This window comes from Chaetodon trifascialis, chromosome 15, assembly GCF_039877785.1.
Source record: "Chaetodon trifascialis isolate fChaTrf1 chromosome 15, fChaTrf1.hap1, whole genome shotgun sequence".
NCBI classification, from domain to species: domain Eukaryota; kingdom Metazoa; phylum Chordata; class Actinopteri; order Chaetodontiformes; family Chaetodontidae; genus Chaetodon; species Chaetodon trifascialis.
Genome location: NC_092070.1, coordinates 21,710,267 through 21,735,017, shown reverse-complemented (window position 1 = coordinate 21,735,017; position 24,751 = coordinate 21,710,267). Strand labels below are relative to the sequence as shown.

At 42.7% G+C, this 24,751-nt stretch overlaps 3 protein-coding genes across 3 annotated transcripts in view; 1 reads left to right on the top strand and 2 right to left on the bottom strand.

The window, feature by feature from the left end:
* LOC139343766 (protein HEG-like) overlaps nt 1-16,366 on the bottom strand; it is a 43,290-nt gene extending 26,924 nt beyond the window's left edge. Inside the window, exons 1-2 of the mRNA XM_070981555.1 lie at nt 16,148-16,366; nt 15,665-15,730 (exon numbers count right to left, since the gene is read on the bottom strand). Of these exons, the coding sequence (XP_070837656.1) occupies nt 15,665-15,730; nt 16,148-16,364 (283 nt within the window). The 5' untranslated portion in view covers nt 16,365-16,366. The remainder of the gene's footprint in view (nt 1-15,664; nt 15,731-16,147) is intronic.
* Nucleotides 1-24,751, top strand: part of asic2 (acid-sensing (proton-gated) ion channel 2) — a 483,037-nt gene that overhangs the window by 425,570 nt on the left and 32,716 nt on the right. The gene's annotated exons all lie outside the window — the stretch shown is intronic.
* Nucleotides 4,739-15,635, bottom strand: LOC139343092 (protein HEG-like). The gene is made up of 12 exons (XM_070980494.1): nt 15,631-15,635; nt 15,554-15,570; nt 15,418-15,510; nt 15,223-15,332; nt 14,614-14,672; nt 14,370-14,509; nt 14,146-14,280; nt 13,584-13,626; nt 13,361-13,398; nt 13,177-13,264; nt 12,344-12,530; nt 4,739-4,843 (listed from the first exon to the last, which is right to left on the bottom strand). Exons 1-12 carry the CDS (start codon nt 15,633-15,635, stop codon nt 4,739-4,741), a joined length of 1,020 nt encoding a protein of 339 aa, XP_070836595.1.

Sequence of the window (24,751 nt, the reverse complement as noted above, 5' to 3'; positions counted from 1 at the left end):
TTTGAGGGAAACAGCTCCCATCACCAGGCGTGCTTTGCATTGTGAGATGTGGATGAGCAAATTCAACAGTTGCTAGCACTGGACGAGTGCAATGCAGATCATTGTATTTGGCCTTCAAGACCCTCTTCCTGTGCTTACATTACTGCTCCCACCCCAGACACATCTGACCAATGAGTGAAGTGAATGTTGTCACATGGCATAAAAAACTAAAACATAAGAAACTGAATGAAGTAGAAAACCAAGTTCACAAACTCATCAACCGATTCAGACCAGATGAAACGCTCTAACCCTCGCGCTCCCCCAAGAGCACTGCGTTTTAACCTAAACCTAACCCTGAGGTCATGTCCATCAGGTGGTGGTTAACGTCAGTATTAACAAGCTGTTCATTTGCCTTCTCCTTTTAATGCTATCTGTAACATCTTAATTTCCCCAGCGTCGGATCAATAAAGTTATATCTTATCTTATCTGGTCAAGTCCCACTTCAGGGGATGAACCAGAGTAAATAATTTAAACTCTAAATCCTGCAATTGTATGTCAGAGAAAAGGGAGGTTGGAGGAGAAGAAAGCTGATTTGACACATTTGTACATTTAAGTTAATCAGTAGCTTAAATATCATTCTCCTCCTCCAGAGAACACGTTACCAGAGCTCTTTCACAAGCACTCCAACCCTGTGCCAGTGTTTAATGACACAAAAAGCTGCGATCAGAGATCCTGGTTACTCACTATTTCTTCCTCACAGAAACAAGTATTGCCTCAAGGAAATTAGGCACAGCCATAATAGGTTTATAAACAGGGCAGTTGTGACCGACCTTTACACTTTTGTTTTATTCTTGCTGTGCTACACTTCCTCTCAACCAAAACACATCATGAGCTTAACAGTCTATGGCTGTTTGTCAATGAAGTTTCATTTCTTTGGAAATTGGGAGTATGCCCCTTTTTATTGCATGAGTGACACTGTTTTTACATTTGTCTGTGGGCAACGCAGGTATTGAATAAACACAAACAACAAGATCAAATGATGGTTATCAAAGGCTCGAATAAAACCTCTGTGGCATCAGACATTTTGGTCCTGTGGTCATTGTCGAATGAAGCCAGCTCACCAGATAAAATCCTGACTCGTTGTCAAGGAAGTGTTTTGTTTGTTTTCTTGTGTCACTGCTTCAGTACGAGCGATTGAGGCAGTGTGTAGTGTTTGGGACACACACTTCAAACATGATAATATAAGCAGCCGTCTGGAGAGCTTGAATGAAAATCTTTCTTATTATCACAATAATAAAACTCCTAATTTCGTCATCCGGACAGACCGCAATAAATTAGATTTTTGATTAGTGAAAAATCTCATGTTTCATGATATATTTTGATTCACAATCGACATGAATATGAGGAGCAAAACACTTTTATTAACTACAGTACTGACACGAAAGTGAATATTACAACGCATTGTGCGTCTGTTTAAATAAGGTTTGGACCTTATCTGAGAAAATTAACATGACTGGTTAATTTCTTATCCCGGCCTTTCAGCTTGTCAATAAATTCATATGAGGCAGGCAAATTCTTTTCGTGTTTTCCATGTTGCCATGACGCAGCTTTTACAGCTCTGCACTGGGACACGACTTTACAGACAAATGTGAATTAACACACACACCTGGCTGACCTCACCCTTATCTCATGCAAATAGTCGGTGACATTGTGACATTTTTCAATACCACGAGTTTTCAGAATTAATTCCAGAGGCCTTACAGTGTTGGCACAAGTGAGTCTTATTTCAGGACTGGATTCTGGGAGAAGGGTTGCCGCTCTTAATATTGCACAAGGTCATTGTTTAGATTACCTTTTATTTTCTGTTGTTGATGGATCACTCCATCCTCATCTGTTCCTTGAGGCAAATATGGTTGAGGAGATGATGCTTATTTGGAGCAAAGAGCAAGTTTAAAGATTAAAGTCCATTTTTAACTGTTTCTGTATGTGGCAAACATGTTTTTTTTATCCCATTACATGAATGATATACAAATAAACAAGCCTGCGCCTTTATAGCCATGCTAACAGCTCTGTGAGGCTGTACTAAAGCACTAGCAAAATGCTAACAGGCTGATGTTGAGGAAGTGTAATGTTCACCATATAGCGTGCGTTAACATACTAACATTTGCTAATTAGCAGTAAACCCAAAGTACAGCTGAGGCTGATGGGAATGTCTTCAGTTTTGTGGGTATTTAGCCACAAACTGACTAGAAAAGCTCAAATTTTGACCTGATGGTGGCGCTACATGATAAGTGAAGAGTTGACTGAACCTGAACCAGGTTTCATGGCAGTCCATCCAATAGCTGTTGAGATGTTTCACTTAAAACCTCAGTGTGAAGCTCATGGCAGGAAGGTCAGGTGGTCAGTGTGATTCATATGTACTGAATATCACAACAGAGGTTGTGTTGATATTTGTCCTCTTTATTTGACTCATCCTACCAGCAGCTCATGTTGCAGCATCATTAAAACTTTATTGTTATTATTTCCTGCTCAGTATCTCCCTGTGTACACAACACAATCAGTAGCCTCTTTTCAGCTCTGAAGATGAGAACATCATGGACGTCACATCCACTCTGTCAACACACCTGTGACCTCGACAGGAGCAACGAGAGAGCAGACGGCAACGGCCAGAGAGACCACTAATTAACAAGGGTTCAGCCAAAATCACCTAAAACTAATGCGACCGTGACCCTAAAAGCCAAGTCTGACCCCTAACACTGCCAAAATGTCCTCACACTGTTCGCTAAAACCTTGATTCTACAAGCTTTTCATTGTACAGGTTGCCTGAAGCATCAGGTTCTGCTCATCAGTAGCAGCTCATGATGATGTGCTGGAAGCTGGATCACGCAAGCAAGTGAAGGTCACGTCAAAGGCAGGTTTTATTCTGTTCACTTCTCTTTCTAATATAAGGAAGTCTTTTTATTCCGTTAATGGTTACTGAAAATGAAATCATGCGTGGCAAAGTTAAAGTTCAAAGTTTATTCAAAGGCTTCTCTGGACTTCCATAGAAATACTGATGAATTTAATGTGTAAAGTCAAACTTTTATTTTTTGATTAGTTGACTCAAAAGCATCACATGACTATTAAATACAGTACACCATTATATGTATAGGTACGCTGTATTTCTATGCTATTACTTATGTTTTTCATTCATATGCTTGCATTTAATATTGAATAAATTGGGTATATCGTCGTCTCAGTGGTGAAGAAGTATTCAGTACCGCATTGTGCAAGTAAAAAGTTCTGTATTCAAAACTTTACTTAAGAATGTCAGTATTATCATTAAAATCTAGTTAAAGTTCACTAGAGCAATGCATCATATTCTGTAAGATTATCATGTGTTTATAGCATGGCCGTCCTGTGAGAAGCACGTATCTCCAGAGTCAAAACAGCCCAGTTTACAGCTTTGTGACAACGCATTTTCCAGCTGATCCCACAGGTTTTTTAAAGAGTTTATTTAGCTGAGAAAGGAGAATTTTCTCAACCCATAAAGGGACATTTCATCCTTCAGTATTTCAATAAAAACTTGAAATTTGGAGAGTTTGTCGCAGTCTGGGTTGAGAGGAGATCATGGAAAAACAAATGAATCATACGTGCTTTCCCTCATTTTCAACAGCTTGTTTACATACATTTAGTTTACAAAAGTACCGTCATTCACTCGGTTAATTTCAAGGAAACAAGTCTCATTTAAAAGCTGAATGACCCTTTTGAAGGTGAAGTCTTGGTATTCATGCTGCAGATTACAGCTTCATGAGGAGAGATAAGATTTTACAGGAGTGACCGTAAACCATCTGGTTCATTAAGTCCTCATCGTTAAACGAGAGAAGCTGCTTTTAGAGGCACAACTATGAGTACAGCAGGCCTGAATTAGAAAAGTCCATGTGAACAAATGAGAAATGTGATGAAGCCGAACTGCTGTGAAAAAGGAAGTCCTGTTTGAACTTCTTGAAGTTACTGTGACAGCAAAGCAAAAGGCCCACCAGCACCACCTAGTGGACGAAATGAGTCAGTAAAGCTCTTCTGTGCAGAACAGGAAATAACAGGCATCCTTTGACAGCATCCTCTCGACACCTTTGACATGTCTAACACCCCTCAGCTCATAAAGGACGACAGCAGCAGCTCTTGATAACAGCATTTTTTATTGTTTTCTCCCTAATCAGTTTTAAATTCATTGGACAAGTACAGTCTTGCGAACCACGTCACAAGAACCCGAAAGAACATAAAAATGGAAGATATCATCAGCTACAAAATTTGGCGGTGACTTAAAAAAAATAAAAAAGGGAAAGAATTATAGTAAAATAAATTTTATACAGGGGGTCAAAATTCAGCAAAGTAAGATTTAGTGTTTTGTACATTTTTTTTGCAAACGAGCATATTGAGACAATATGGCAAATCAGATGTGGAGGAGAGGTCGAAGTGAAGCAGCTGAACACCGGCTAGCGTGACGCATCGACAGAAACCCTTCAGCCTCGACGGGTCACACAAACGTACACAGATGCTGAAAAATAGTCGCACAGAAACATGACATCTTTTCTTTTTATACATACAGCAGCATCTCTGCTACATACATCAAACCTTCACTCCTTTGTCCCTGGTTTATTGTGATATGAGGTATATGCGAGGCTAATTCTTGTTCACGCCTCAACCGCTCCAACATGTTACAATACTGAAGGGAACAAACAAACGTGTTTAAAGCAAATCATGAAGAGTTCGACATCATTCAGGCCTGCAGGGCGCCGAGCAGCTCACTAACCTGTTGGCAGGTCTCACATCTGTACGGCTTTTCTCCGCTGTGCGTCCTCTTGTGCCTCTCCATGTGGTACCTCTGAATGAAACACATGACATGTTGAACGCAACACATGATAACTGTGGGTGTTTGCAGTCTGTCTTTGTGGACCAAGGATTTCAGGATAAGTGCACACACAGGCCTGAGCGTGCAGACACACGAGATTTCGTTCAATTAATGTGAACTCAAAGGCAATCAACGTGTTATTCTTCAATATGATGCCAAAGCAAAGGGGCAAGAAGAAAGTCAGGGTCCAAAACTGATCCGGCAGCAGCTTTGTGGGCAATCTGACAGTTTTAGTTATTTCTTATATGTAGAGGGTTGAACATCTGTAGCTAAAGAAAATGTGTATAAATATTTTTTATCTTGAATCATTTTTCTTGATTTTTGTTTAAACATGGAATTTTTACTGAGGTTTCACTGGTCATTTATACTGCAGACTGTGACAAACACATATATTTTCTTATTATTTTCCTTTGTTCGTGTCATTTTCACATTATTTGAAATGTTGATTAATATATATTGTTCATGTAAAATAAGCTTATTATGAAAAAAGTCCTGACTTGTTACAGCGGTGCTCTCTGGATGCCAGCTGGACGGAGCGAGTATCCAAACATCCCCATTAATTACAACAGAGGTCGTTACGGGTCTTCAGCCAAATTGATTCAGAGGCATCTGCTAACCTCCTCCTCTGGGGAGCAGGAGAGTCCACGGTGAGGGGTGGAGCAGGAGGTCCAAGCTGGCGCCTGACCCCACAAATTGGTCACAAACTGGGTCTGTGTGTGTCCTCCAGGGGGACCGCATGGACAGAACTGACTTCAGATAATAAAGCACATGGTAGACTCTCTGTGCATGTTTTAGATGTTTCCCTCCTCCACCACACCTGATTCAAACTATCGGCTCGTCCTCAAGCTCTGCAGTGGCCTGATAACGAGACACTCATTTGAATCAGGTGTGTTGGAGCAGGAAACATCTAAAACATGCAGGGCAGGGGGGCCCGAGGACCGGAATTGAGAAACACTGTATTAAAAGCACAGCAGAGCCAGACATGGCCCGTAGCGAAATATGTCTGCCTCATTAACTTTGTTTCATGACCGTCCTTCTGACTTCTCGTCTCTTATTCATCCTGCAAACAAAACAAAGCAGCAATGGCTGAAATACGCTGACTTTATGCTAAAAAACAATTCATTTTCTCATGAAGGAACAAAAGCCAGCTGGTGCACCAAAAATACAGGCGCTGTCCAACATTAATGTTTACAGGACTGATAAAAAAAAACTAAATTAAATATCAGCATGCAGGTTAACAGCCTGAGCCAAAACTGAAGATTCTGCGATGTGTCAGATGGCACTCAGCAGGGCGAGTTGCTTTATTAATGCATCATTCAAGCATAGAAGCATTTTAAAGTCCTTCACATGAGGCAAAGTGTTTAAAAACACAAGGAAAACAAAATCATATTTAAAAATACATATAGAATAAATAAATAAATGGATGTGATAAGTAGGAAAGTGGGTGGAGGATGACAATGAACAGAGGGACAATAAAAATAACTGAGGCTGCTGATGTGACCAGACATGTAGAAACACTCATGTTCACCCCATGTTTGTGGATTTTTATGGGTCAGATCGACCTGAAAGCAGGGAGGATTAAGAGAGAGAGGAGAAGGTATCACCTCTCTGCATGATATTAACTGCAATCATATTTACTGTTCTCCCTTTCATGTGATCGTTGCTGTTTGCTTAATGTCCTCTTAGACTAATGTCCACCTGGCGCCACGACTTTCTCACCATTCTCTCAGCCTCCAAGAGGCATCGATATGATTGTCTGTCTGGCCTTCACTGCATTATCTGCTGGCACTCAGACTCCTCCAAGGCCTCCGACTGCTCCCCCCCCCCCACAGTCTGAGATAATGACGGGAGATAGGAGGATAACAAATCAGGTTGTAGCCAATCAGGTTACAGATCCACTCTGATAGAGGGAAGTGAGGGATCACAAACAAGCTTGAAGAGTTCAGATTTCTGGGAACATTTAGTTTGTTCCTTCGTTTAAATCAGGTAATCCCACCAAGCAAGGATGGGGCCATATAGGTGGCATGACCCCCATTACGGAATCTGATTGGCCAGCCTTGGTGTCACCCCCCGCCAGAGTAAGAAGGTGATAAGCAGCTGGCTTGTCAGCATCAGAACCTCTATATGAAGGAATTTAATACGTCTCGTTGGAAAGTCAGTCACTACAAACAGATGCAAAACTACTACAGATACAAAATGACTACACAAAAACGACCCAAAAAAAGATGCAAAATTACCAAAAAGATGCAAAAATCACTACAAAGAGACACAAAAATTATCACAGAAATGCAATAATGATCACAAGATACAAAACCGACTACAAAGAGACACAAAATGACCACAAAAGATGCAAAAACGACCAGGAGATGCAATGATGATGATAAAGACATCCAAAGATGACCTCAAAGAGATGAAAATGACAACAAAAAGACACGAAAACGACCACAATGAGGTGTAAAATGACCACAAAAATACTCAGAACAACTAGCATGAGACACAAAATGACCACAGACACAAAGCAACAACAAAGAGACACAAACCTCAGAATTAGCAGCTCATTGAGGAGCTGATTGAACACTCACCATAAGTGTGTGTGATCTGCACCTCCTCCGATCCCGAGCCTCTCAGGGAGGAGGGAGCTCCTCGAGTCCGTGTTCCAGCTCGCTTGTCTCAGCAGTTCGATGCTTATTGGATTGCGTGGCCAGTCCCACAGCTCCGGCAGGTCAAATGATGGGGATGTGTGTAGCTCACGGCTGCTAAGTGGTCCATCAATCGGTCAGCTGAGCCTGTGGGCTGATGGGATGTGCTGCAGCACACCAGGTAACGGGGAAAATGCAATGCATTCCTGCACAGACAAATACAGTAAAGAGAAATGTGATGATCTTCATCACAACACCTTAGCTTCACCACTTCACCACTTTAATTCATGCAGAGGAGTGAAAAAGCTCACACGCTGCAGCTTGAGCCAGATTCTCTGAATGTACTTAAGTCAAACACCATGTCCTCTCTCTCTGTGACTCTTTAATTTGTGTTATTTCACTCACAGACAGACGAGTATTAAATTCCAGCCACTGATTTGAGCTACAGATCAGGATGAAACACAGTGAACACACACATTTACTCTGTACATGCAAACACAAATGAACACACCACATGTGTATTTGATTTGTACCCCTGTATGCCAGTCACAGTGTGCTCCAGTGACCCACTGCCCAAGATTAAGGCCTGGCAAAGCCAGATTTAGCCTCCCAGCAAACCAAATCCCAACTTTTAAGAGCCTGTAAGGAGCAGCCTCCTGGAGTCTAATGCCACAGCAGCGCACCGGCAAGTTTTACACAAACACCAACTTAAAACTTCCAAGGCCTTCAAACACTTCATCACTCAGCGTGACAAAGTGCTGCAGAGCAGGCAGGGAGGTGCAGTATTTCTGTGTAAAATGCAACATCAACCCCACCTCTAAGAATAATCTCATTAACAGTGTGATTCATGTGGCCGTTCACGTAGGCCCAAAATCCTTCTGCTGCTGCTGCTGTGATCTGCATAATGAACTGCACCAGTGCCATTATTCAGTTTGAATGAGAGCGGTGGTGTTTGCTAAAGCAATACAGCAAATGAATGTTGAACTCTGCGATGATTTCCAGACACACTGAATTCAAGAAGAGTCACAGGACAGATTGACTGAAATGAAAAGGGGCCTTGTGGACTTCGAGTTATGCTTGTATTTATGTTTATATTCAGTGTTACTCACTCAAACAGCGCGTCCTTGAGTTCTCACTAATCTGCTGTTATGTATTTCAATCCTCATTAAACATTTAAAAAGCTCATTTAAGACTGAAGTACTTCAAATTCACCACTGTGGTCATCCATGTCATCTGGCTGCAGTCTTCTTCTCTGCATTTGCAGGTGTATCTCGGCAGGTCAGCGCCACCTGTTGGTCAGTGTAATAGTGTGACACCATTGGTGGGGCTGTGCACTGTGAAACCTCGTCCTTGTGTGCCTGTCCAGTCGAAGAAATCAGCTCCACAGCTCAGCTAGAGGTTAAAAACTCCACAGGAAACCTTTAATCCTCAGCACTGGCTTTACCTCCTTCCTGTTTGGGGTCCCAAAGACCCCACTAATATACATTGTTCCCTTTGCCACAAACTGGGCTCATTCACTAAAGGTGACAAAATACAAAAATGACCATAAGGCACATCAAGTGTCCTACAGGCTATACAGGAACTAATACTTTCATTTTGTTTTATTTCAAAGTCATTCACAGACAAAAACATGTTCAGTCTGTTATCCCACATGGTGACATTAGTCATGTTTGAGGTAAATTAGACGCCAGGCAGGTCAAACTGTCTGTCAGACATTACAAAAAAACTACTCAAAATCATCTTTAAGTCTATTTTTGAGCTCCTAAAGGTGCAATGTGTAAGAATCAGCGACCTATCGAAGGTTGATCCAAACAAATAGGGGGCGGCGTCTCACCAGCGTAACCGCTAACTGCTGCTAGCTGCACCCTTTGCTGTAGCTATCTAATGCTGTAGCTACTAGCTGCCATTAGCTCGTGAGCTCAGTTAGCAGTGGGCAACAGATGGGCTAGCATGCTAACTTCAGGAGCTATCTGTGCAACACAATGGTAGTGTTAGTGCATTTGTTGAATGTTTTAAACCAAAGTTCTGGCCATATCTCCCATGTTAAAGACAACCTGAAACTAACCGGTTGAGTAGATGAGCTCTCTCGAATCCTTATTTTTACTGCAGCTTCAGGGCGCTTTTTCTCTGGCAGCTCTGTTTGGCAGCCATATTAGTCCAGCAGAACTGTCTGTGGAGCATCAGTGGTCACCTTTAACTCTTCAGATATCCTACTCTAAAAAGACGATGATTAGTGACACAAAGTGGATGTAAAAGACTCACACATGCAAAAAAGTCTGAATCATGGGGCAATAAAGCTGTTGAAGTACTTATGTAGCGCAGTTATACTGATAGACCCACCAATGATGAGAAACAAGAACAGTGTGTAAATTAATTTATTTCCATTGCACTCACATGCACATGTACACACTCTGCCCAAAGATCCATTATTTAGAAAACCTTTACACACTTATAAAATAGTGCACTGTCTCAGAGATTAAGGATACATATATATGTAAGAGCTTTCAAAAGAAATGCATTCAATAGGCAATTGGCACATCCAGAGGCAGGCTTTATCACCAGCTCTGCATGTTTCATATTTGTCAAACAGACCATTAAAGAGGCACATTCTGCAAGTGCAGCTTCAACACACAAAGAGTACTCAGCTACAATACAAATCCCTTTTGAAAAACCTCAAACCAGGGATCCAGCCCCTTTGGTCATTCAAGATTTATTTATTTATATATTTTTTTAAATAATCACACCCATAAGAAAAATATTTTGCTGTCCCTGAAAACCCACATTCAATTTTGATTTGAGAGGAAAACTGGTGGTAAACTTCACACTTCAGTGCAATTAGCAATGTAAGACGCTTCATTTTAAAGACTACAATGATTTCTTTAAAGCACAAAAAAGTCAAACATACTTACAAAAACAGGAGGATAATTATACTGAGCAATGGTGACATCTACTGGTTATAATTAGCACCATTTAGTTCTTTGCAGAGAACAGACATGATGCACACAACCTCACTTTAAACAAATTGGTCAAATGTTTTTGCTCGTATGAATGAATCTCTTTGGTTTCTGTTTGTCTTTGTGATTTAATCCATGCAAGTTCAAACGTGTTGAAATAACCTGGTCCTGCTCAGGAAATGTGCCTGTAGACCTGGACCCTCAAATGGGTAACTTCTTTTTGATCCCATGTCCCTCCTTCCTGCATGGATTCCATCCCCCGGCGGCCCGATGCTTTCAGTTTGACTTCTCATCTCCTAAGTAGTACGGGTTCTCGTGGCCTTGAACCAGGTAGGAGTAGCGGGATGTATTTTTACATTTGAAGGTCCTCATTCCCTCCGTGCTGAGATCATATGATCCCATCTGAAATGTCAGTGGAAGCAGTGTATTAGTGTCTCTCAGATGTGGGGACTTCACACATAAACACCCACAAAAGGCAAGCACACACACACAAGTAACCACAGTCACCAATGTGTATTGAAAATTAATCATAGTCACTCCTAAACTAGCATTGGCTGAGCTTCTTCCAACTGTCACACACTAGATTTAACATGAAGATGAAAGCAGACGGCTTTCCACAACAATCCAGCTTCCCATCACCCGAAAACACTGTCACCACGATTCTCATGTGGCCGGCCTACACAATCAGAAGGGGAATCGAGGAAAATCAAAAGCTAAAAGCAAAGCCATGCTTTACCTTTTTCCATCCTTTCTGCTTCAGATGAAACCCCTAAAGCAACACACTGGGAGTCAGGCAAAGCAGGAGCATGGGAGGGAGCTACATGCTAGCATGACTGAGTTCAACATACTGGTGGGCATTGGATTGAAAACATGTCATTAAGGCATTTAATCTGTGATCTGAAATCACACTGGATGGTCATCTGCACGGTGAGCACGGATTTGTTGATTTGCTGGTTGAAGTGTCAAGATTTTTCACCTGCGAATGGTCACATACACGCTTACTGGGTGGGTTTAAGGTTAATCAGCAGATGCGATCTGGATGCAAGATGGCGGGGCAACATTGAACAAACTGATTTAGTGGACGGTCGACACTACGTGTAACAGAGTTTGTATATAGTGTTTGTTTCCACTTGCTGTAATGGCTGTATGAGGATAATGTTGTATTCAGGTGGTTAGATGGCTCAATGTCGCCCCCTCTCAGGCAGTTGACAAATGCTCTCTGCTACTTGAAAACACTGCCAGTTAATGAGAGACGTGACCGAGGTGAGTTGTGGAGCGCAGCACTCCGTACAAATTATGTGTATTACTGTCTGTTTACTGTCCTGTATAAGCATAGGTGCACGTTGACTCATGGAGATGTTATTGTGAAGAGTTATGAGTGAGTCGCGGCACTGTTGCGTACAGAAATGTACGGTTAACAGCATAATGCACTTTCTGAGTTAGCTGGTTAGCCTTTGTGCTAACACGCGCTATCCCTTTTGTAGCATGCTGCGTGTAAGCTGCCTTGTGAGCCAACTGACCAGTACATATCCTGTTCCTGTTCAGGTACACAATTCATTGTTATTCTATTTTATATGTGATTTTGTATTGTGAAAACACTGCTAGTTAATGAGAGACGTGACCGAGCATGCTGCGTGTAAGCTGCCTTGTGAGCCAACTGACCAGTACATATCCTGTTCCTGTTCAGAATAAACGGCAACATGAACTGTAAACGAATATCCTGTCCATCATTCAACACAACACAACGCAGAGTCCGAGTTTGAACCAGCCGGCTACAGAAAAGTGCAGCTGCGCATGGTTACATACGCATGACTGAGTCTGAGGATTAGTGGGAAGTAATTTAGGCAACAGAGACGACGGGAGAACATGTGGTAACTCACTGCTCTGTTGGTTTGTTGTGTTCTGTCCCCCAGGACATCGGTGTAGGCCGCTTTTCTCATCCCCATCGAACGAGCTGAATTCGAGTTAGTGGTGGCACGGGGGATGGGGATGATGCCAGCGGGCCAGGACTCACCTAAGAAGTATGGACTACTGCTGTCGTCTGGCTTTCTCTTGGAGTATCTCCTCCTGATGTACAGACAACACGAATACAACATTTTTCTATTTTCCTTTTCAAATCCAACAATGAATTGATCTTACAAAGAAGTTCTGCGCTTGTACCCAAAGTCTGATATAGCTCATTCCTCTGGATCATAGAGCTCCATTGATCTCCCAAAACTATTCAAAACTGAAATGAAACCCAGTGAAAAATGTTTTCATGTGTATATTTCTGTGTTTTTGGACAACAATGCAGCTAAGCTAGCGTCATCACATCATTATTATTATTCACTATGAACTGCCACAGAAAGAGTAGAGATGCTGGAAAGATTGATGACAATAAGAACAATACTGAATACCGCCAGCCTCATCCTTTAACGCTCTGAAGTATTCATTTGATTGAAAAGTGAGCTTTTTAGACATTCAGGCTACAAATACACATTGAAATATAGGCATTAAGATACTGAAACAACACTTCAAAAATCACTTTTCAATGAAAATTTTACCTAAATTTTACATCTTCTGACCTGCAAACAGCCAGAGTGATATTTACCGGGCTAATGTGGCTCAAATGCAAACATGCATTTCTTCCAGAGAGCTGCTGTATGAGTTGGATTTATACAGAATGACTCAAAGCAAGTCAGTGTTAATGTTGGTAAAGTTGTGAGGACCTTACCAGCCATGGTAACTGATCACAGCCAGGACCAGGATGAGAAGAATTCCTCCCAGTACACAGGAGACGACCACCACTGCCAGCAGAGACGCTGTAAACACACACAGAGACATATTTAGACCTTTATGGGTCAGCACATCACTGCTGCAGCATCGTTTTTTGCCTTTGAAATACTGCTGTTACTCACAATCGTTACAGTTGAAGCCACCATATCCAAATTTACACCTGCAGGACAAAACAGAGCAGTTAAACATGATGGAATTAAGATTTCAGGACTGTCCTGTCGCATGTTAATGGAGTTTAACTCTGAATCCACACGGGGGAGCCAACTTCACATCATGTGCACCACACACGCTACACCCCACATACAAAACTGAGCCTGTTAACAAAATTAAAATGTGTGCACTCACGACTTGCACTTGTCTCCATCTGGCTCCTGTCCACTTGGACACCCTGCAAAGGGAAACAATCATTTAATCATACAGTGTTTTTCACAGAGACTGACATAAGAAGAACAGGCTACAGTTTCAGACTCCATCACGGTGGATGGACGGTTCGCCTGGTTGCACATGTAATGAAAACATGAGCACAATGAGAGCCTCTTCATACGGAGGCTCCATGATGACCATTACAAACCAGCACATAAGTGCACATTATGTTGTTTTCCTGGGAAAGGAACTGTATGCAGCACTTGTATGAAAGTTATTATTTATCGGCTCTTCTCATAGCTGATCTCCTTGGTCACGACTCTCCAGAGAGAAAGTTGTTATTCCTCCACGTGTGTCCAGGGAAACAACCCCGTTAAAAAGAAATAAATTACAGAGATAAATGAAGTCGGCGCCAAGGGTCGGCATGGAGAAAAGGCCACAGCTCTTGACCTCGTCTCCACATTGACTCCTGGAGTGTGGTCTGCTCTGCTTCTTGGTAAAGGAGGTTATTAAAGATTAAAGATTATTAAATAGTCGTACTTACCGAGGCAGCTGGTGTTTGAGTAGAAGCTGTTGATGTAGCCAGTTTTGCAGGAACAACGAGCCCAGCCATTTTCATGAGCACATTTTGTAGAGATGGAGTCACAAGGTAATGGCTCCACATCACACAGGTTTTCAGCTAAGACAGAGAGGATATAAAACTGGAATATGAGAAAAACTTGAGAATAAGAGAAAAAAACAAAATTAAAAGTCAAAAGCAGAACTTACTTGTAAAATTAGCATTCGTCAACACTCCACCTGTGTCAGAGGACTTGTTTATAGCCGTTTCAATTAAGTCTCTAACAGCATCTTCACTGGTATTGGTGTTTTCAAAGATGTTGTTTACGGTTGCTCTCACACTTCCTTCACTAGAGAATTATACAAAAGCACCAAATAGTTGCAAAGAAAGAAAAATCTAACTTTTGTGACATGTGGGATATTTTTCTGCAGCAGAGAAAGAGAAAACACTCACTCAAGTCGGACAACCTCAGACCTCTGGTACCCAGGCACATCTTTGAGAGCTTCATAGAGCTATGACACAGAATAATCATAGAGTTTAATGTCTTAGGCTACGTTCCCACCAAACGCCTCAAATCGCGCCTCAAATGAAATCGCGTCGCGCCAGACGCTCCAGTTTTAATGCTGGTACAAAAACCCCTTGCGACGTCATCGCGTCGCGCGACAAGCCCGCCCAACAACAACATTTCTTCCGCCATTTCATTCTCTCGTCGCTACGTCCGTACGTCAGCACGTCGATGACGATCTCAACGCTGATAGGCTGTCGCGGCGCGTCTTCACGCGAATCCGCCGCAAAAGTTCAATAATTCCAACTCGAGCGATGAAGCGATGGCGCGATGGGGCGACGCGATAAGAGCGATTTTCTCGGCCAACGCGTCCATCGCGCCGCGCAATCGCGGCCATCGCATCGCCCGGCAAAATGACGCTTCACATCGCGTCTTTGCATTGACTTTGTATGTAATCTTGCGGCGCGATCTTCTTTCATCGCGTTTGGTGGGAACGTAGCCTTAGAGAGGAGCATTTATTTTAACGTTTCAATGTGCTTTGTGAGCTCACAACCCACCGCTGCTGAGATTTCATGTGCCGTTTTCCGGAATATTCCTGAGGTCCTGTCACTCATCTCCACTTCAAACTCCCGGTTGGGGAGATGAAGCTCACCTGGGAACACTTGAGCTGAGTCAAGAAGATAAGAGGAGAAAATAAGGCAAAAGTCTAACCAACACCACTCTGTTGTAACAGTTTCATCTTATGTTCTTACCGGGTACACAGTGGCCATCCTGCAGGTAGGTACCAGAGCGACACTGGCAAACGCCTTGAAGACAAACGCTGTCAGCTGGGCACGCTGGACACACTGATGACAGATGGAAGAAAAATGAAAGACACAAAACAATTACCTCTAGCAGTGTGGGTCCTTGTGTGAGAGGATTTAATTCCAACCAATAATTTCTACAATGACAATTTCATGGGCAACCGCATACTCCAACACTTTGGAGAAAGGTACGAACCTATGAACGGGATGGTGACGATGGTGGGTGGCGCTGTTGTAACAGGTGGGTTGGTAGTGGTGGTTTCTGCAACGTGGCAAAGGAACATCAAAACACAGATAAAAATCAATCAAAGGACATCTAAACAGAGAACACAGCCATCATCAGTGTCCAACAGTGTCACTATGATTATATGCATGCTGCACATTTTCGTGCTAAAGTTGCAAGACTCAAAATGATCAATCTGTAATTATGCCAATGAAAATCTATACATTTGCTGCATATTAACGACCAGCAAGGTTTTCATATGGTCTGGAATATTTAAAGAGAGATAAAGTAATAATTGGGATTATTGATCATTTATTTTTTGGCCTGTGCAACCTGCACACTAGTCAAATTACCCAGTGCAGCTTTAACTTACAGTCCTCACTGAATTCCCTCTCACCTGCATGTCATAGCATATTATTGTGTCAGGACAAACATCATCACTCATAATGCTGTTACCTTGTGAGGTTGTTGTTGAGGGACCAGTGGTCGGAGTACTTCTGGTTGTGTCGGTGGTTGGGCGTGCGGTTGGTGTACTTGCGGTTGTGTCGGTGGTTGGATGTGTGGTCGGTGTACTTGGAGGAGGTGTGGCGGTTGTGGTACTGAGTGGAGGTGATGGAGAGTCAGTTGAGCTGCTGGTGGTGACTGTGGTTGCAGGAGTGGTTGATGGTTTCATAGTTGTAGAGGTTCATTTTTCCAAAAACAAAAACGTAGGTCGTCAGCATAAATGTGAAAAAGTGAAATGTGATTTTTTTGGCCACTTGTCAGCAGCATAAGATATAAACACAATCAAGCGACATGCACATTCATTCGAAGTAGATTTCGATTGATTTCGACTTGGAATTTAGTGAGGTAAGTGGAAATATCAGTAGCAAGGACTCAAAGCAGCACTGTGCCTCAGTACAGCCTCAGAGGGCATGACTGTAGACTTGTGAAGATGTCAGAAATCTGCATTCAGAGACCTGAAGAACATGCACACTTGTAAAATTACCCAGTGCAGCTTTGAGTCCTCACTGAATTCCCTCCCACCTGCATGTTGCATATTATTTTTGAAGAACAAACATCAACACACATCATGCTATTAGTCCTACCTCCTGAGGTGGTTGTTGAGGGACTAGGGGTGGTGGTATCTAAAGTGGAGGTTACGGTGCTACTGCCTGGGGAGGTGTTTGTAGGGAGAGAGCTGGAGGTGGAGATGGAGCTAGGAGAGGAGGGTGTGGGTTCAGTTGTGAGTGTTGTAACTGCAGTGATGGTGGAGGATGCTGTGGTGGTGGACACAGTCTCAGGCGAGGTGTTAGTAGATGCTGTTAGTGTAGATGTAGTCAGGACAGGTGGACTTGTACTTGCTGGACTGCTGCTGGTGTAAACGGTCGATGTACTTTCAGTTTCATTGGTGGTTGTGTGTGAGGTTGGTGTATTTGTGGTTTCATCTGTGGTTGTGTGTGAGGTTGGTGTATTTGTGGTTGCATCTGTGGTTGTCTGTGAGGTTGGTGTATTTGTGCTTGCGTTGGTGGTTGTCTGTGCGGTCGATGTAGTTGTAGTTGTGTCACTGGTGGTTGTCGGCGCAGCTGGTGTATTTGTGGTTGTGTCAGTGGTTGTCGGTGCAGCTGGTGTATTTGTGGTTGCACTGGTGGTTGTTGGTGCAGTCGGTGTATTTGTGGTTGTGTCAGTGGTTGTCAGTTTGGTTGGTGTATTTGTGGTTGCACCGGTGGATGTCGGGTCGGCTGGTGTATTTGTGGTTGCGCCGGTGGTTGTTGGTGCAGCTGGTGTATCTGTGGTTGCGTCTGTGGTTGTCGTTGCAGCTGGTGTATTTGTGGTTGGGTCGGTGGTTGTCGGTGCGGCTGGTGTAATTGTGGTTGACTTGGTGGTTGTCGATGCAGCTGGTGTATCTGTGGTTGCGTCGATGGTTGTTGGTGCAGCTGGTGTATTTGTGGTTGGGTCGGTGGTTGTTGGTGCAGTCGGTGTATTCATGGTTACACCAGCAGTTGTCGGTGCAGCTGGTGTATCTGTGGTTGCGTCGGTGGTTGTCGGTGCGGCTGGTGCATTTGTGGTTGCACTGGTGGTTGTTGGTGCAGTCGGTGTATTTGTGGTTGTGTCAGTGGTTGTCAGTTTGGTTGGTGTATTTGTGGTTGCACCGGTGGATGTCGGGTCGGCTGGTGTATTTGTGGTTGCGCCGGTGGTTGTTGGTGCAGCTGGTGTATCTGTGGTTGCGTCTGTGGTTGTCGTTGCAGCTGGTGTATTTGTGGTTGGGTCGGTGGTTGTCGGTGCGGCTGGTGTAATTGTGGTTGACTTGGTGGTTGTCGATGCAGCTGGTGTATCTGTGGTTGCGTCGATGGTTGTTGGTGCAGCTGGTGTATCTGTGGTTGCGTCTGTGGTTGTCGTTGCAGCTGGTGTATTTGTGGTTGGGTCGGTGGTTGTTGGTGCAGTCGGTGTATTCATGGTTACACCAGCAGTTGTCGGTGCAGCTGGTGTATCTGTGGTTGCGTCGGTGGTTGTCGGTGCGGCTGGTGCATTTGTGGTTGCATCGGTGGTTGTCTGTGCGGCTGGTGTATGTGAGGTTGCCTTGGTGGTTGTCGGTGCGGCTGGTGTATTTGTGGTTGCGTCCGTGGTTGTTGGCGCAGCTGGTGTATTTGGGGTTGCGTCGGTGGTTGTCTGTGCGGCTGGTGTATCTGTGGTTGCGTCGATGGTTGTTGGTTCGGTTGGTGTATTTGTGGTTACATCGGTGGTTGTCAGTTTGGTGGTTGTTGGTTTGGTTGGTGTATTTGTGGTTGAGTCGGTGGCTGTTGGTTCGGCTGGTGTATTTGTGGTTGTGTCGGTGGCTGTTGGTTCGGCTGGTGCATTTGTGGTTGTGCTGGTGGTTGTTGGTGCAGCTGGTGTATGTGAGGTTGCCTTGGTGGTTGTCGGTGCAGCTGGTGTTTTTGTGGTTGCTGTACTTGTGGTTGTGTCGGTGTTTGTCTGTGTGGTTGGTATATTTGTGGTTTCGCTGGTGGTCGTGGTTCCCGCTTGATTGTTGGAACCACTTGTACCAATGCCTGATGATAGTTTCGTAGTTGCACGTTCTGTTGTACATTCTGTGTGCAAAAGAAAAGCAGAAAAATAATCAGCTGATCACTGTTCTTTTCCTGTCAACATCTCATTAAAGTGTTAAGAGAGTTTAAATGTATGATGTAAAGGCACTGTGTGATCTAATGTCTTTATCACTCGGTAGCCACGACAAGTAAAGGTAAGTTAAGCAGAGCTAGATCCTTGTGTGGAGCAGTGTAGCATGAGATCATTGCTATAAAACACACGTATTTCAATTTGTGATGGGCTCGCCCACATTAAGTGTTAAAGGTAATAAGGTGACTGGAGATCAAGATTAATTAAAAACCTCTTTAAGATCCAGTCAACCCTGTCTTGATTAGCCCTGTTACATTATCTGTGCTACATTTCAGCAGAATATCCACTTCAAGGACTTGTGTGTGTTTCCATGTATAACTGAGTTGGAGGTTAAACATTTCTCTGTGCACCTCATTCCCGCATACCTGACATTCTTTTAAAATCATCAACATAATCACATTTTTCAGACTCCTGTTGCTTTATAGAATCTGGGCAGTTTCAGTTTACACTCCACCCGGCAGGTTAGTCGTGTCTGTGTGTGTTGCTTCACTACATTAGTAGTGGCAGTGGAGGTTTGTCAACACACAATCAGCCAATTATCCAAGATGCTGCAAATGTTAGCATGCAAGCATTAAGGCACTCAGCATGTATTTCATGGGGTTACAGGCTACTTTGAGACATCCACTGTTTGTGGGTATGTGAGGCATCTCATGAGGCTATGCCTGTTATGGGGGTTACCTGCTTATCCTGTGCTTTGATTGGCTAAAAAGTTAGTTAATCAATCAAGTCTGATTGAGAAGTGAAGAGACAGAGCAAAAGGACCAGACTGGGAGAAACTGACTGAACCAAAGGCATGTCAAGCACCAGCATTTGGACAAACTAAGCGTGATAAACAACATAGATCCAAACTTGATTACAGAGCCAGATGCATGAACTCCACTCACATACCCGAACATTATAAGCTATCCCCTTTTTGAACTGAGTACATACACTTTGTATGACTTTGAAAGCTCCAAATCCCGAGAGACTCATGAATGGTTTTGCAGTGGCCGACAGCAACATCTGTGTATTCACAAGGCGGTCAAACTGCAGAGCGCGGAGCACAGTCATTCTCACAAAGGGAAGGTGGCCCTGAGTCTCAGGTTGGATTTACTGAGAATCAAATGATTTGTATAATCAGATTCTTCTTAAGTAACTGACTGAATAGAAAGTACTTTTCATCATTATCGCACTGTATGCTGCTGTTGCCATAACTACATATTTAAGATCAACATGGTGCAACGTCTGTTTCTTGCATGCAGGCCTGCACATCACTATTTACCTGCAATGAGGGATGTTGTCTGCCAGATTGACCCACCACACACATCAGATGTGCAGCTAGCTGATTTTATATCGAGCACCATCATCGGGTCAGAATTTTTATTTGTTGTATAATGTTTATGACCAAATACCTGCAGAACTATTCACCATTATCATGATCACAATCTGGCAGAACTAGCACAGTAATTGACTTTGCGTGAACACATTTTATTGGTTGTTCTGTTAATCAAGCTTCTCAACTCGATAAGATTGATAATTTTATCAAACTGCATGAAAGGTTTTCAGTGTTGCTCACCCAACTGTCAGAAGTTGCAACCCTGATTTGTTAACCTACAAGTGTTACACTGGACCTTGACATAAGAGCATTATTACAGTTTGAACATTAGATGTCTTTGCAGCAGTCCATTACAAGTAGAGCATGCAGAGTGAAATAAAGGCTATTGTTTGGAGGTATTACACAATCATTATTGTCTGGGATGTCATCTGCCAGATCGACCCACCACAGGGACACACATTAGTTGTGCAGCTAGCCACTGATTTTACATCGAGCACTGTCATCGGTTCAGAATTTTAATTTGTTGAGTATTGTTCAAGACCAAATACCTGCAGAACTAATGGTAAACTCAACAATCTCAGTTGTACTTTTGTTGAGTGCTAATTAACAAATATTAGCCCGCTAACACACTAAAATAATAAACATACCCGCTAAATAGCACTGTCATTTGTCATGTTAGCATGCTGATGTTAGTCTTTAGCTCAAAGCACCACTAAGCCTTAGTACAGCCTCAAAAAGCCATGGCTGTAGATTCATGTTTTAGCTTGCTAGTGAACTATCTACCAAACAGTAAGTTACTTATCAATGATCAATAATGTCTCTTTGTGCACTGTACCTGCACTTTCATTACCTATTCACCATTATTATTATCATTATCTGGACATTGCAACATGATCTGGCAGGACTAGCACAATAAATGGCTTTGTATGAACACATTTCATTGTTTTTTTTTCTGTTAATTGAGCTTATCGACTCGATCAGCGTTTACAGACTCATAAAAACCAACTGATACATAAATTATTTTATTAGTTACTATGGCTATTGTTTGGCGATATTACACAATCATTCTTCACACAGTCTCACCTGGAAAACAATGGAAAACAAAATATGAAAGGGTTTTCTAGGGGTGTGATGACATTTCCAAAGCTATCTAGATTGCCGTGATAAGAAATGTTGATATGAGATTAGCTTTGATGTCAAGTACACAAAGTCCACACAACTGAGCTGACCTTGTAATGAGGGTTTTTAACATGTGGCTGCCATGTACAAAGATTATTGTCTGATTATGTAAAGATGTTGAAGCTGAGACCTTGAAAATGTCCAACTGAACAAAGGTTCCCGACCTGCTGAGGTATGTCTGGTACTGTATTTATCTACAAATCATATAGAACTAAAATGAAGTTACCAGAAGAAGGTTATGGCCCCATCATAAAAACACTGTCCATTTTTGGATATAAGGAAGTGATGGACAAAAGGGAAATCGTCATAGAGAAGAATGAGAAGAAAGAGCACACTCTGCCTTGCACGTCTAACAGGGAGCCTTGTCTCTGAGGATTTAACCCAAAACCGGATAATCCCCTGCAGACACAAAAGGGATGACTGGGTCAGGCAGGGTGTCAAGTGGGTCTAAGGTCGGCCTGCGAGCACACACTCAGGAGGATGCGGATAAGAAGGTCCGGCTTTGCCCACCAACTCTAATAAGAACGCCTGCTTGTTGGTTTGCGAACTATGACTGATTGGAGCTGATTTTTAAAGATGGCACAGAGAGCAGGAGACGAACTGACAGGTTGTGACCCGACAATCAGGAAGAGCCTGAGGCCCTCCTCTCACCTCTGTTCTTTAAAGTAGTTGCTGAAATCCACCAAAACTTTACCATACCTCATCATATGAACACTGCCTATATCACACTGATCCTCAAACCAAATAAAGACCCCACTCAATGCACCAACTACCGCCCCATATCACAGATCAACTCAGACTCAAAAATTATCAGTAAAGCATTATCTATCAGACTTGAATCAGAAATCTCATCCCTTATACACATTGATCCAACCGGCATCATTAAAGGGAGACATTCCTCAGAAAACACAAGAAGACTATTCAACCTCATCAATCTCCATAAAAACACAGCCTCCTCAAACAGTCCACCATTCATTGCAGTAACCCTTGATGCTGAGAAGGCGTTTGACAGGGTAGACTGGTCCTTTCTCTTCGCCTCCCTTAAACATTTTGGGTTCCCACGATATTTCATTAATTGGATTAAAACTTTACAACTCACCCATTGCATCTGTCATAACCAATGGACTAATATCAAAACCGTTTCAACTCCTCAGAGGTACTCGACAAGGATGCCCATTATCTCCACTACTGTATATCACTAACCCCTCATCCTCACTTCCATCAGTCTATAATCTGATCAATAGTTATAGTAAAGTAGCTGGCTACTCCATCAACTGGTCAAAATCTGAGATTCTGCCCATAAACACACAACAGTGGGGTGCTGAGTCTGAGGATCGCCTTCTGAAACAAATAACAATCACTAACTCTATCACATACCTTGGAATCCATATATTATCAAATTTAAATGAATTATTCAAGCTCAATCATATCCCCTTGTTGCAAGAAATAAAAGACAGCCTAGAAAGATGGAACAAATTACCCATGTCCATAATCGGCCAAATCTCCACAGTCAAAATGAAAATTCTCCCACTAATCAATTACCTTTTTACTATGATCCCTGTCACCCCAACCCCGGGCTGGTTTTCCTCTCTCAACACCGCAGTCACTACTGGAAAAATCAAAAGCCACGAATAAAACTATCCACCATCCAAAAACCCAAACAATATGGAAAACCTGGAGCTCCACATTTTTTTTCATTATTTCCTCTCACACCAACTACAGTACATCAAACACTGGACAAACAATAGCAATCCACCTCGATTAGATATAGAAAACAGTTTAACTCAAGACCTGGAAATTCATACCCTCCCATTTGTAGATAAATCCATCAGCACTCATAGTTGCTACAAAAATAACACTGCAATCAACACAGTTCTTTCTGCATGGTGGAAATCCAACCAATTTCTCAATTACATCTTCTCACCATGCATCCATACACCTCTCTGGCATAACCCTATGTTTCAAATCAATCACAAACCGTTCATTTTCCCCATCTGGAAAGAGATGTCAGAATCTGTCATGTCTCTGTTTTCTTTTGTTTCCTGTTTTATTTTGATAGTCTCGTTTTCCCCTGTGTTGTCTCTACATTTGCTTTCTCCCTTTGTTCTTTTTCCCACCGTTGTGATTGTCTGCTCCACCCTGATGTGCTTCACCTGTGCTACCTCCCGCCTAGTTTATTTAGTCTGTGTCTTCCCTTCCTCCTGTGCCAGACCTTCTTTGCCTTCATGTGAGAGTTCCAGCGTACTTTATATCTGTATTCCTAGTGTGTGTTTCGGTCCTCTCTTTGTTCATTGACCATTCTTCTGCCTGCTGTTTTGGATACCTCTGCCTTATTGGATTGCCTGCCCATGTACCGACCTTTGCCTGGATGAAACCTTATGAACTGTATCAGTCTGCCGTCTGCTTTTGTGAGTTCATACTTCTGTGACTCTGATAAGAGAGAGGAGCAGCCAGCCTGGTACACCTTCTCAGTGACGGCCTGCTCATGACCTTTGACCAAATCCAAGAGAAATATGACATACCGGCTCACTGTCGTAAAAAGATCAACACCACAATCTGTAATGACCTTACTCCTCCCCTTTACTGTGAACTACATTCTCTAAAACCCAAAAAGACCCTATCCCAGATTTCTAAAATACTGACCACCATAGACCAAACAACATCAATCCCCACAGATAAATGGACCACAGACATCAGCAACATCCCTACAGATATCAACTGGCAAACCATATGCAATAACACCTTCTCTATGTCTGTTAACTCCAAACTCCAACTGATCCAGTATCAAGTCCTCCACAGAGCACATATCACCACTCACAAACTCTTCAGAATGGGCTTCAGCAAAACTAACACATGCTCCCACTGTCCAACCACCACTGACAACTACTTTCATGCACTCAGGACCTGCCCCACACATCCAGAACTTTTGGTCGGAGGTCATGAGCAGGCTGTCGGAGATCCTCAGCCTCAGCATCCCTATCTGCCCCATTACTGCACTACTTGGTGATATCTCCACTTTAACCATTCCAAACCCCCTTGGAACATTCATACTAATATCATTAACCATTGCAAAAAAAGGTCATACTATTAAACTGGAAAGACCAAACTAAAATATCCATAACCCACTGGCTTAATTTACTGACTGACCATTCTAATCTGGAAAAATTAACAGCCTCCATAAAAAACAATCCCATCCTTTGAGAAAACCTGGTCCCCCTTTTTGCACTACCTCCAAAAATGATTCCTCTATGTCCCTGCTCCTGTTAAATATGTGTACCACACACCAGAATTCATAATCCAAAATGTGTATTGATATGTTAAGAGTCATCCTTGTTGTATTTCTTTACTTGTGTCCATTAATGTGTTTACTTTTGCCCATGCAACGTCCCTTCTTTGTACTGGTTGAATTT